We start from the raw sequence: 14304 nt of genomic DNA, 5'->3' as shown, positions 1-14304 counted from the left end.
CACACACACACACACACACACACACACACACACACACACACACACACATACATACATACATACATACATACACACACACATTTATTTATAATTAGAGTCTTACTTATTAAACCCTAACAACAACAACAACAACAACGTGACAGTCTGGTCAAGTTTTATGTGTGTGCAATCAAGAATAACCACGCCCCCTCTATCAATTTGAGCCAATCACGGCGCGAGTCAGTGGCACACTGACATAATTGCAGCACAGCAAAAACAGACCCAACTTGATGGTATTTAACTACCATGACGAGCAGCGTGTACACATCACAGCTGGTCGCAGAGGTGAGCAGAGTGGCTGGAGCTTTGTGTGCAGAGCAGCATTGCTCCGTACGCCATGTCGTCTCGATTGTAAACAGGAGCTGCAAAATGGAGCCAGGGTAAAGTTAGCCTCTCCGGGTCTTATAACGGTCATATAAGCATACTGGGCGCACATTTATCAGCCTAATACTCGCGGATGCATCGCAAACAGTATGCATTTATCTGGACTTTGTTATGTTAATAAAGGTGTGATACAACGGCATTTCCGTTATTGTATCGCGAACGCGTAACGGTATGTGCTCTGCAGTGACAGCCTTCATGTTCAACAACATTTAATTCTCCTGCTACCGACACAATGTGCACACTTGCAACCTTGCTCCACGACAGAAACACAGCCGGTTAACACAACGACACCGATGCGGACAGCTCGCAAACATCACACAGTTGGGATGCGACTCAGACAACACTCTCGCTGCAACTAATAACGGCACGAGAAAGCACGAGAATACGATCGCACACCTACCTCTGGGGACTGAACAAATCGTCCATTTCTGACATCAAGCCCTAAGGTTGGGTGGTGACACTGTGTGTATAATGATCGTTGGTATTAACTCCCCTCTCTCCCACCTATTTCTAGGTGCTCAAAATGGAGAACCACGCATTCGCTCCGGAGAGGTGTTCACTGAGCTTGTGCTGTGACCTCAGCCTGCACGTACAGCGTCGCAAGCTCGGCTCACTTCTCCATAGACACTACTGAGCATGTGCTGCGACCTCACACAAGCACACACACGTACAGCAACACACAGAGGCAGACAGACACGCATGCAGGATACGGAATTCATCTCTCCTCGTATGTCTGCGCCATAATAAACAAGAGTGAAATTGCAAGGCTGCAGACAGCCCGCTCAGAATACCAAACAGAGAAGCAGAGGAGGGAGGGAGGGGAAAGAACTGCGCCCTGAAGAAGGGGGTTCTCAACTGGCAACCCTTGTTGCCAAAAACAAGGACAGCTATCATGGCAACACGTGAGAGACCCCAAACACCACCAGTGGATAACAACACAAATTTCTCTTGAGCACTTAAATTAATTCAACAGTTCATCATTTAAACCAACAAGTCCTTTAGACACATTTTTTTCCTAGTGGGAACATCTTGACCAAAGTGGGGCAACAAATGTAAAAAATGATGCCTTGATATTTACCATTGTCTTGCAGCACAACAAACTACAATGGACTAAAATGTTATCTAGTGTACTTTGGCATTTAAACCATAATATGTTTTAATGTGTAATACCTATCAGTTGGTCTTGAGAGTTCATGACACTTATCACAAAGGCTATTTAATCATTTGCCATCTTGGCCAGATGTGCAGATATAACCAACAACTTATTAAAAGTTTTTTAAATCACAAGTCAATTTTTCAGCATATCAACACCAACATTACAACTGTGGGGAAACATTAATTTCAGTATAATAGAGAATGTCAAAAGGATATACAGAATAGAATACAGTATCAAACTAAAATGTAATATTCTAGCATACAATCATATTGAATGGCACTGATAACCAAATCATTATTATTATGACCTCTGCCAAGGAGGTTGCGTTTTCTGTTGGGTTTGTCCGTTTGTTGTTTGTCACAACTGGCCTGATTTCCATGAAACTTGGCCAAGAGGTTTAGCATGGGCCAAGGAAGAACCCATTAAACTGACCATTGTATGACTGGTGTATGTATAGAAAACTGTCTGGGTATATCTGGGTTCCTTACCTGAACATGCCCTGGGAGTTTTGTGAGGACTAGCCTTATTGTTGCGGATTTGTGGTCATTTATGTCCAGAGCCACACCCCTTTTGAAGTTTATTGGTCAATAATTTGAAACGTAATTGAGAAATGGACATGCTTTATTCCACTTGGAAAAAGCTTCCATTGATGCTTTGATCATTGATGATTCACTGAAAATGTGGTGGCAATTGGAGCTACGGTGTAGGAGGAAATCTCAAAAATGAAAATCCCAAGCAATAGTAATCCCTGAACCCAGTTTTATTTTTTACACTCTTTAGCTTGTTGTAACTCTTGCTATAAGAGGGTTACTTTCTTGGAAGAAAAAAATAAATTCTTAGTAGAAGCTCAAGTGATGAATGTTTTAGTCAAAAATTTCAAGTGAATCGGATTTACGGTGTGGGGGTGTGGCCTTTCAAAGTTTACATTTTGAAACCTTAATTGCAGCGCCACCATGTGGCTGATTAGGTTCCTATTTCTATAGAAGCGGATGAACACCATTTGCAGTTATTCCCAAGTTTCATATTTCTAGCTCATTTGAGCCGACGTGGCAGACAACAAATAATAATAATAATATTTCACAAAAATTACCAATAATTAACATTGCCACTAGACATAATAAAACAAATGTAGTATATTCTTGTTAGTGTGATAGGTTTGGTTATTAGTGTGAAAGGTTTTTCACAGCAGACATTTTGACATGTCATGGCAGGTAAAAACACAGGTGTTAGTAACATTAACGAGAGCTCCGTTCCCAGTAAGCTGTGACAGTGAGCCAGCAGCCACAATACCAGGATCCTGAAACTAAAGCAACTAAATGGAATTTCTCATTCATTGTATTCACCTACTGTGACATGTCAATGATAAAATGACAAGTGATTAACAATACCATCAATGAGCTTCTTGTAGATTTTTCCATTGTAATCTTAATGTTAACTTAAATGATCAGTAACTAAAACCTAAGGTGAAATTTGACAAATATCAACAAACGCCCTAAATGTTATAGAGCCATGGTGGTTTCCCCATAATTACACCATATTAGGACCATTCTTTCATTCTTCCATTGAAGCAAACGATAAGTGTAATGAAATTGAGAAAAATGACACTAAAAAGTGCATGTATTTTAATAGTTTTTATGCTACTGCTGAGTAATACTGAAAAAAGCAAATATACCAATATATTTGACTAAATACTTGCTATCTATAACTTAATTTAAATCTGCCTATTTGTGCCATCCAACACTATTTAATCCAACTAGGGGTGTAATGTATGGTAACTTTTGTGATATTGCTTAATTAATAAAAATATTGTCTCATACCATTTTTTATTAGAACATTGCTCATTTGTAACTAATGGCAGGTTTAAAAAAATATACATATATTTTGATTTAGTTGATCCAACCCATAAACTTTTAGTCAAATGGATAGATTATTATCATCTTATTCTATATTGATAATCAATTGAATTGTTGGAGTCAGTCATTGAAGTAATAATGCTAAACATTACCTAGTTATATCCTTCCAATTGTCAATTGTGAGCTGCTTCTCTTTGTCTCATGTGATAGTAACTGAATATTTTGGGGTTTTTGAATTTTGAAGACATAATCTGGGTTTAAGAATGTGTGATGGTAATTTTTCAATATTTTTAGACATTTTATAGATTAAAGATTATTGATTAATAAAGAAAATAATAGTGACTATTTTAAAAGAATTGTACAAGAGTCGACCCAACATGTGTGGCCTGCGGGAGGATTGTGAAGGGGACGGTTTCAGTGGAATTGACTTGGCTGAAAGCTCCTCACCTGGTCTCTGGGTTGTACCCGAGGATATAGAAAAAGGAGTCGATGCGGGCTTTGAACTCCCTGGCAGCAAAAATGTCGGAGAAATGGGAAATGTTGCATTTCCCCCTGTGAGAGAGAAGACAGGCTTTATTAGACAAACACAACTATATGCCAAAGTGATTCCCCGGCCTAGCAGGAGCAGATGTAGCCCTAATTAGAAGCTCTTGGGGTTATCATCTATCCGATGTGAAAAATACAGCAGCAGAGGTATAGTGCCTGTCAGTGCCTGCTGACTTTGTGGTGAGGAATCAGGTTCTATAAAACACCAGATGAACATTTCAGTGCTGCCTCGTCTGCTGCAGCTGAGGCGAGAGAGACAGACGCTGCAGAGATTTGCACAGGAATTCAACCTGTGCGCCTCCATCCCGACACAATTACCCCCCAATGAGCTGAGAGGGCCTAGGCTCACATCTTGATTCCATTTCCAGTTTTGAGCACCCTGCTGTCTGTCTCTCTAAATAATAGATATTATGGTCATATGGTATTGGGCTGCCTTGCAGAAAAGCAGTATCTTCCTTCCTCTGAAAAGATTAAAGGGTGCTAAGGAGGGCTGTCTTGGGAGAGCTGCGGCGTTACAGCATCCCACTGGAATTACGTCCCGTTTATCTAAAGCTTGGAACATAAGTGAAATCAAAGGGTGCTCTGTGTAAAAAGTTGCAGCTAATTTGCCCTGAAATCAGTGGTTTCAGGGAGACATTGCTTTGACTACCCGCCGCTACGCTGCTCACATATGGTTTTGGTTAAAAAGGGAAGTGCAAGAGGTGGTCAGACAGAAATGTATAAAAAGGCAAAGGCAGGAACACGGAATGAACACAGAATATCTGATTTCAGACCGAGAAAATGATTAAGCCTGTATTCCATTCTGCTTACATCAAGCACAGACAGAGTGGAGTGCCATAAGTTTTGTTCTAGAGGCTCATGTTCTGACAGGTGTGTGTATGGGGGAGTTGATTCACAGCCATTTCAAGCTTTTAATGTAAAACAGCCTGAGGCGTGTGTCTCATTTATGGCTTTGCATCTTTACACATCTGGACAATTTTTACAGCACCTGCTCACAGCAGTAAAGCATGGTATATCTCCTAAATTAGCAGAACAATTGCTGTGATTTCTTTTATAGTTGGTTCAGAAAAATACACATACATTGTAGTAAGAGTCATTCTTCTGTCTCCTGAATCTGGATCACTGCGGAATATTTTACAATAGTGTCCATAAAACACAGATGGTGTTGGTCATTAGTCTGTTGGAGTATATACGAACAGCATTTGCTTACAGGATTATTTTTTGTTTTGATAGGAGATGTGGTGAAAGTAAAATGTATTTTTATGAAATTATAAACATATAGATTACTTTACAAACCTAAATCACGGCACAAAAAGTGCCCAAGTTTTCCAAATGGTAACAAAAATAAAGCTTCAGTTAAATAAGGAATTTTCATGGTCATAAACACTGGGAACTCAGCATGCAAATGAAACAAAACACTACTAATACAAACTAAGTGGTTTAATGGAGATACTGTGTTATAAATACAAGCATTGCAATTACAGTACCTGTTATGTTACTGGATATTTAGGGGTGGACATTGAGCGCTTCTATTTTCTACCGCTGCGAAGTTTCTAAAAAACCCATCTTTGTGTGTGTGCAAGTAGATATGCGTGTGTTGACATTTGTTTACCTGAGAGCAGCAGCATGATAAGTGTCCACATAGTCAGAGATGAAGAGTTCTCGACTCCTGACCACTGGGTCTGTAATGACCAGCTCCCGGCCAGAATCTGGGGGAAGAGAAACACAGTTGTACTAAATACATATTTGCATGATATATTATGCTAAATACAACCCAACTCATTCATCTATGACAAAGAGGGAACAGAGAAAAAGTAGCTTAGGCATTAATGAAAATCATGAGCACGGTTCTGGGTAAGTAACAAGTGCCTCTACAGAGGTCAATATTATGCCACATAATTCAATAAAGCCAATAATGTGCAGCCCCCTGAGGAGAGTACATAATGTTTAGTTCTCAAGTGAAATGACCTTTGCGGGGGTTAAGACGCATCAGCAGCACCAAGAAGGGCTGGCAGTCGTCGTTGACTAATGACCTGAGCTGAGGCGTGCGCTCCGGCCTAGTGACATCAATTCTAATAATCCTAAATCCCTGCTGCAAGACAGACAGCGGAGAGAGGAGCACTGCACTGACGCTGTTTCTGGAGGGAACAGCATACAGCGTATTTGGTTGATAACCTCAATGACATAACCTAACTAAAGCCTTCCTGCTGACACAAGTGATACTTGGATTGTTGTAGAAAGGGAAAATCAGCATGACTGTTTAATAAGATCTGAGATATGAATTTGTTATGATAAAATATTTTGCATTTGATATGCATTCTTGTTCACACAGTATATTATGTATACCAAAGCTGAGTTGGCTGTAATCTGAGGCAAACAGACTGAAAAAGCTCACTGCCGCATTCTTAAGAGCAATACAGCTCAGAATACACACCTTTAAAACTGCCACTATTTGTACATTCAAAAACAGTTCATAGTGAGCAATAGAAAACACTTCAGTGCTTTCTGCCATGTCAGCCATGTACAACATCTAACACTTTAAAGTCAACTTTTTTGGGAAAATATTGCATAAGTACACAATGATGTATATGAGTAACCTATCAATTAATTAATTGTTGAGGGCAAGCTCACTCAGTTTAGAGATTTACATGTACAACTCTGTGATGGCTGGAAGTAATTAAAAATAGAATTTTGTAAAATCCCAACATTTATTTATCCACTGATTAAGCCAATTATTACAATTGAGTTGAGTTAGATTCTCCCAATGAGATTTCCTTCGCGTTACAGGATGTGATATTTATCTGCTAAAAAACAGTGAAAGTTCTTATGTTCTTGTAGATGTGTATGTGTTAAGAGTGTGATGAGTCCTCTGACACTGATGCTGTTAAGACTGTGTGCTCAAAGGCCACATGACACTGCGGGTTATTAACACACTGACAGGGCTGCTGTCTGGCTTGAAGGAGTGTTACCCAGGGAACAGTGCAGAGCCACAGGATTGGCTCGGCTGCCTGGGAAAATGTCTTCTGGTTTCTGTTTGAAATGCAATTCACAGCTAGCCTTTATACCTCAACAGCCTGGTGTGCTGAGGCAGGTGTGTGTGTGTGTTTGTGAAGGAGAGAAATTGAGTGTGGTACAGAGCAAGAAAGTGTATTTACTTTCTCTGTGCGTATGAGTGTTTGTGTGTGTATACCTACTGTATGCATGTGCAGATGTGTTTCAACGAACAAAAGGAAGTCTCACCGTTCTCATTGTTGCGATCCTGCACCAGGTGCTGGTAGACAGAGTCAGGCACCTCTGACTGGCGGTAGTACCATTTCACATTCATCAGCAGATGGTCCCTTTTACTCTGGAACACAGAGAGACACAGACAGAGTGAGCAGGAGACAACAAATAATCCCACACTAAGATAAACAGACATTGTTTTCTTTGATTACGACCTCACAAACTGGCCTCTTGGCAAACAGCGATGCTGTGCAGGCGTACGGTTTATGACTCACACAGGGTGATGCCAAAAAGCATGCAGAGAGACCAAGATAATTAAAAATGGATTGCAGAGCATTTAGAGCCCTAAAGTAAACAGTGGGATGGACATTGCTGAAGGGAGAGAGAGAGCGAGGAGGGGGGGGGGGGGGCAGAACAAAGCTCTGCCTCCTACAAATCCTCTGCCTTCTCTTCACTTAATTACAATTATTTAATGAGTTAAAAAAAACACTATTAAAGTTTACTCATGAACTTACACCGTATACCTTTAAAAGCGCTTTGGACATTTTACTCTTTAAGTGCTGCCACCCACTGGCCGTTTGATAAAGTGCAAATAAGCAAAGACTTGTAATCCCTTAGATGACCAGAAAGTGGCAGCACTGTGGTGAGGTGAGAGCTTTTCCAGGGCCAGTTAATGAAAAAACAGAGAGGGAGGGGAAGGGGGGATGGAAGAAAATGGTAGAAACTGAGGCCAGTGCTGAGGTGAGAGATGAAAAGGGCAAAATAGTGTTTTCATTTCATGTTATAAAATATTTATTGTGGCTTCACATAAACCCAACTGACCGTCACAGTGGTTTGAACATTAGAGGGACTGTTGGGCTGGGTGCTGGACTGCAACACAATCCTATTGGCTCCAGCCATCTTTATTAGAGACTCGGCTAAGCCGCACTGCACTAACTGGCTGAGACACCTGCACCACCACTGACGCCACCCGTGGAGAAAAAGAAGAAATGAGCATATGGAAAAAAAGAAGGGGGAAACATCTACAGTAATCTAAGACAGACTCCTAACTGCATCTGTGTGTGCAGTAACATGAGGTCAGAGTAAAGATATTTGAAGACTTGAGACTACATTGTTCTGTTATGTCACAAAAAAGGAGCCTGAGCACAGGCAGCCAAGCAAATCATCATCTCCCTAAACCCCAAGCCAACCTCTGGATTTCCCATTCTCTCCATTTCTTTCTCCTCTTAATCCCACCCTGCCTCCCTCATTCTCCATCTTTCCTACTCCCATTTCAACTCTCCACTTCACCACCTCTCCCTTTTCTTTCCCTCGTTCCTCCCTTTCTCCAACCTTGAGCAGGAAGGAGGAATGACTGAGTAAGTGAGCCTGGATGTGTTAAATAGCAGCTGGCATGCAGTAAGCTGCATTCACTGCTCTGGATGATTGAGTGAGTATACACGCAACATCACTCAACCACACACACTTTGCTTGTGATTCAACAGAGCCATACTTATGGACTGAGACACAGACCCGTGAGCACGTACACATACTGTGTATGAAGAAATGTGTGTAATTACGTCATGTCCCTCCCTCCCTGCAGTTAGCCCACCCATCCCAACCTCTTGTCTATCTAGTGTACAGACACCATTGCATTCTAGACTAACATGATGACTGCCACAGCAGAGAGAGTAGTTATCAGTTGCTTATACATAATTAATACTTGTTCCCCCTGAACATTTCGTTTTCTGCCTGTAAAACCACAAAATCAAAGTGATTTCAGAGAGCTGGGACATAGAGCCTAATGCAAACAGAAAAGCACAAGCAGGCGGAAAGACGCAAACACATACACACATAGGTTGTACACCTTATTCAAGAGCCTGCATTATTGTAAATCAACCAAACGAGCTAAAGCAAAGAGTGAACATTACTTCAGCTATCATCAGTATCCTCAATACTACAGAGTAGCTGTCGCTCTCCTGAGCAGATTGCTGTTTAGAAGCTCACAGCGGCGTTAAGCCCTCTTAGGCAAAAGAGGGAGGGAGGTGGAGAGAAGGACCTACAGTGCAACATATGGAGCACGTAGTGGGAGTGAAGCACAGCTTTCAATTATCACAATTCTATAAACATGCGGGGTGGAAAAATGAGTAGATAACGCAAGGAGAAAATGAAAGGGGATAATAGACAGCTCAGTCTCGCCATACGAACTACTACTTGTATTGTCTGGATTTTTTTTTCTAAGCCTGCCATAGAAAATAACAGAGAGAACATATAAGAGGAAACCACAATGCTGAATTGATTAGAGACATTCCACACTGTGTGTAGAGAGCTGAGCCCCGCACGCTGTCAGCCATCTTCGTCTGTCCCGCCAGAGGCTAAACATGGCCCTGCCATCCCTCCTCCTGGGCCCTAAACCCTGGGAATGCTGCTCACTGTGGAGAGGCCAAAAGACTTGCTAACCTAATATTGAGGGAATTAAATAAAACAAGAAGAAAAAAGAGAAAGTGCAAACAAGCAGAGCAAAGGAGATAGAGGGGAGGGAATGAGGACAGAGAAAGGGGTTGGATTAAGGTAGGAGGAGCAAGACCATCTCATTTCCTCAGATTTAAAATTACAACTATCCTCCTCCTCCTCCTTTACTGAAACCCCCAGGGTACAAGGCTTCATTCATCGACGTGATATAAATCTGAAAGTCATGCTTTGGGGCCGAGCACAATGGTACCCCTCCTCCCTTCAGTGGCTCAGCCTGGCTTGTGGCATTCTTGGGCACACTCATCAGACAGGGGCTGGATTATAGGAAGGCACTCAAAGATTATATACTGGGAAATATATGACATATGAATATATGAGTTTAATTCTTGTGAAAAGAAATCTTAAATATATCCCTATTAATAAAAACAAAAACAAATCAATGCACTCATTGCTGTTCTAAAAGCAGCCTACACAAGACAGGCACTGTGCGAGTCAGTTTGTTCTCCCTCTGACTAGCTAAAGGTGGCTGGCCCCTTGGATCCATAATGGCTGTGCAGTTTTCTTTGTGTGGCTGCATGTGTGTGCAGTCAACTCTGGAACTGGGGCCCCTGTGTGTGACCACACCACTACTACAAAGGGCAGACTTTCCTATTAACAAATACAGGCTTTACATTTTAAAAGAAAAACAGCTCTGTTAAGTGTACACTTAAAAGACGGATTGATTGTGGGACAAATTCCATGTTTTCAAATATGAGAGTGTGAAATCGATGCAGTGCTTTTCCAAAACAATGTCAACCCTAATATTGTTCAATGATAGGAAGAGTGCACGGCAGTTGCAGCGAGCAGAGATTTTCTCCCACATCTGTTCACGGTAGCCTTTACAACATGGTCATTGCTTTGCAGCCAAGCCGGGCTGTGACAAAACTAAGAGCACGTTGATACAACCTGTAACCCTTAAATCAAATGCCCTATCTGTTCTCCCCACACTGCAACACTAGAGCTTTGCTTTAAACAAAACCAGACCCTCCCGGCACCACACGACAGGCCCCCAGTGCACCTCGTTAACAGGAAACCTCTGTTTATTTTTTCTGCTTTTCAAACACTCTCTTCTTCCTCTGCTAACCCTGTTAGTGACCCCTCCTCCCTTCACTGGTGACATCAGCAGCCAGGATCTATGACTTCCTTCAGGAGGTGGCAGCCAGCAGTAAGAAAGGAAAGACAGATCCCAAACACACAGACAAAGGAGACAGCACAGAGCGGGATAGGGAGGGAGGAAGGAAGGAGGGGGAGGTCAAACAGACAAGAGCAGCAGCAGCAGCAGCTCAGTGTTAGTGAGGAATGTCAAGCAGTTCAGCTAGGCTAGCAGGCTACTAATCTAACAGCTTAGTTAGCTAACGCCCCAGGGGCAAGGTAGGCTTGAGTATGGTGGCTCAGGGTTGGCAGTGGTGTGACATTGACAGGCACAGGCTCAAAATGGCATGAGGTCGTATTCTGCAAGTGTTCACCTCACCAGCCTCAAGGGGAAAGTAAGCACATTCAAAGAACAAAAGGCTGATTGTGGCATTTGGAGGCAGAGATGAGATCTGGGAGGACTAATCTGCTGCTCCGACATGATAAGATTAGAGAGGGGAGGCAGGAAGAGCTGGCTGGGAAGATCACACATACTCTCGCATAAACACACACACACCAAGATGATGGATCTGATTGGAAGGGTTTTCCACTCCGCTTTCTCTCTTCCTCATTTTCCTGCTTTCTTTGCCTTATTTTCAACTGCTCTCTCTGAGAGAGATATCTGCCAGCACACCAGCACTCAATAAGCACTTCAATCTGGATGACAGAACACACACGCACACGAAAACTGTATGTTTGTCTACGTACACTGGCAAGGTACAAGAGATCTGATGTGCTCACGCAATCTACGACTAGATTTAGTGACTGACAAAGGAGGTTGTTAAAAAAAAAAGCCAGCATGCCGTGTGAGCAAACGCATACATACAAGCCACACTCTGTGGTTTGTGCGCACGAGAAAGAGAGAGACACACACACACACACACACAAATAACAGGCTTTCAATATAAGCACCACTATTCTTCCCCAACCGGGCGGTAGAGTGGGGCAGGCTGGGACTCTGTGTCAGAGGTAAGAAAAAGCACCTCTAAATCAGGCTGTCAGAGCCAGCAGCAGGATTCCACTCTGCAATCCTCCTCTACTTATGGGCTTCGCAGTGAGCACTTGGCTACTTTGATGAAGGAAGGATAACCTGCCGCTCAAGCCTCCTTCTTTTAGGCACATAACAACACTAAACACATATAATAACACTAAACTAATGCTGATGTTTGTGTGGAAGAACTGTATGCATAGCCTGCTTCCCAGCCTGGCAACAACAATAAATGGAGAGTGTGTGGGAGGCAGAGGGAGGAAGGAGGTGAGGTGAGTCCCAGCTGTGGTGGCGGTGCTGGCAAGACCTTTGTGCCGTGCATACAGAGGAGTGTCTCTCTCTCTCTCTACCTCTCTTTGGCTTGACCTGTTTGGATATTAAGTCGGCCCACTCTGCTTTGAACACACTGGGCCCATCTGTCAGCCCGGCTTCATATTAGATTGGATGAGCATTAGCCATTTCAAAGTGGACAGATTTGCTCTTGTTGCTCTTTGTGTGTCTATTGTATGGGCGCCTTTGAACTTGAGCGTATATGCCCGCCTTACATTTTAAACCCCCATTTCAAGGAATCAAGAACACATGCATATCTCACTCTATGACAGACTAGTCACTAGTTTTGTCATTGTACAGATTCATGACATACAAGGACACATCTAAGGAAGTTAACAGGTCCTCCTGTCATCCAGGCAAAAAGAGGGATGTTGCAGAGAAGACAGAAAAAGAAGAGAAGAGTTGAGTCATGCGGAACTCAGAGATGATACTAATTAAGACATGAGGGCCACTACTGGTGGATCTTACGCCAACCACAGGCACACTTTACAAACTGGAGAGTCACAAGCACCACACATGACTATGCTATATCTGAGATCTAGCTCATCAAACATTGTGTTTCACCCCATGCAGATAACAAGTAAGCAGGGCTACAGTCTTTGCTTTGTCTTTTTGTTTTTGTCAAATGTGTCCCAGTGGGAGTGAGTAAATTAATGGGAAAATAATAAGAAAAATGTATGATGTCGACCACGTTACCCTCCTTCTAGACAGAGAGTGGCAGTGAGAACACCAGCCTTGGTTGCATGCTCCATAAAATAGCCAGGCAGTGTCCAACTTTAATATTTGTCTTTGACTCCAACACACTTCTGGTGCATGGTGGTTTTAGCCAAGAAATTTAAGACAAGTTAAGTGAAGGTACATAGAGCAGCACTTTGAAAGGCAAAAGGAGAGAGAGAATATAAAAAAAATACATCCAGTATTGATCATTATCTGCAGACCACAGACACGGAGCACCAGGGACCTGACAATGTGTGTTTGGGGATTTAGGCTACACAGATACACAAGCACTTATTTTACCTTTCTTTTTTTAAACACAGACTTGCAGCACTAGCAGGGTATAGACTAGAATGCGGATCCAAGTGAACTTCAAACATAGGCTGTGCGAGGACAGATGGAAGCAGTTAGTAGAGCTCATATCTGGGTGTTCAGATCATAATACTGACTTTATTTCCCAAGCCTTTGCTATCAGCCAGAAGTACAGTTATAGCCTGCCAGAAAACCTTGTCATTTCTGCCTTCAGTCTTTCATTTAGCCGCTTCAAAGCCCTCTCACTTTCATACCTGGCTTCCTGTGTGTGTATTGCCCAGAACATTCTCTTGAGAATGGTCTGCTCTCAAGGTAATACCATGAGTCACACACACACACACACACACACACACACACACACACACACACACACACACACACACACACACACACACACACACACACACACACACACACACACACACACACACACACACACACACACACACACACACACACACACACGTTTTGCAGTGTTTAAACGCCCTGGTGTTTTACTTGGAAGGCTGTTTGCCTGTGATCCTTTGTTTTAGCTTTGCCTTGTTGGCATAGCCTGGGGAGCTAATGAGACATCTTACTAATACTGACTGGACAACTGCCGTGGAGAAAGAGAGGGGGCGTGGACAAAGGATATGAATATTGAGCTGTGTGTGTAGATGTTATTTTGGACGTCTGCCCAGCCAGCTAATCCAGAGCCTTAGTATATGTATACGTGTGTGTATGTCTGTGTGTACAACTACCAGTGGCAGCCTCCTGAGCAAGGCCTGGGAAGACAAGGAGCAGTGGGCTGATTGAGCGCTGTAATGTAAGACGGGAAATGAGAAGGCTTGCTGAAGCCAATGCTAATCCATCCCCCCTCTGTATTATTCCCACACAGACACATTTAACTTTTGGGCTCATGTGTAGGTTAAAGCAGTAGTAATACATTTGCAAAGACAATTTGGGTAGGATATGTTGGAAGGGTAGACGGGTCAGAAAAGGTGTCGTGTCTGTGCATGTGTGCCACTTCAAACTCTACAGATTCAAAATTGATGCATAGCATTCAAAAAAATTGATTCTTTTTTTTTCTTTGTTTTGTAAGGGCGTGTATACTATCACATGGGAAAAGTAACTACATATTGGGAATCGTGTTTTTAATT

The 14304-nt window shown here is 42.5% G+C and overlaps 1 protein-coding gene and 1 long non-coding RNA gene across 10 annotated transcripts in view; one reads left to right on the top strand and one right to left on the bottom strand.

Moving 5' to 3' along the window:
• The window catches only part of rerea (arginine-glutamic acid dipeptide (RE) repeats a), a 128067-nt gene that overhangs the window by 33512 nt on the left and 80251 nt on the right, over positions 1–14304 (bottom strand). For 5 of the 9 annotated variants that reach the window (XM_034878008.1, XM_034878009.1, XM_034878007.1 and 2 more), the window contains 4 exons: positions 7219–7324; positions 5591–5687; positions 3880–3984; positions 285–401 (listed from right to left, as the gene is read on the bottom strand). In XM_034878008.1, the coding sequence (XP_034733899.1) occupies positions 285–401; positions 3880–3984; positions 5591–5687; positions 7219–7324 (425 nt within the window). Of the gene's footprint in view, positions 1–284; positions 402–823; positions 1050–3879; positions 3985–5590; positions 5688–7218; positions 7325–14304 lie in introns of those variants that run through there. The other 4 variants (XM_034878014.1, XM_034878015.1, XM_034878011.1 and 1 more) reach the window with 3 other exon arrangements.
• LOC117948387 lies at positions 223–1783 on the top strand. Its single transcript, XR_004657427.1, has 2 exons — positions 223–419; positions 938–1783. It is a non-coding gene; the product is annotated as an uncharacterized LOC117948387 (long non-coding RNA).

The sequence above is a fragment of the Etheostoma cragini genome, chromosome 7 (genome assembly GCF_013103735.1).
Source record: "Etheostoma cragini isolate CJK2018 chromosome 7, CSU_Ecrag_1.0, whole genome shotgun sequence".
Classification (NCBI taxonomy): Eukaryota; Metazoa; Chordata; class Actinopteri; order Perciformes; family Percidae; genus Etheostoma; species Etheostoma cragini.
This window is presented reverse-complemented; position numbering and strand designations above follow the sequence as displayed.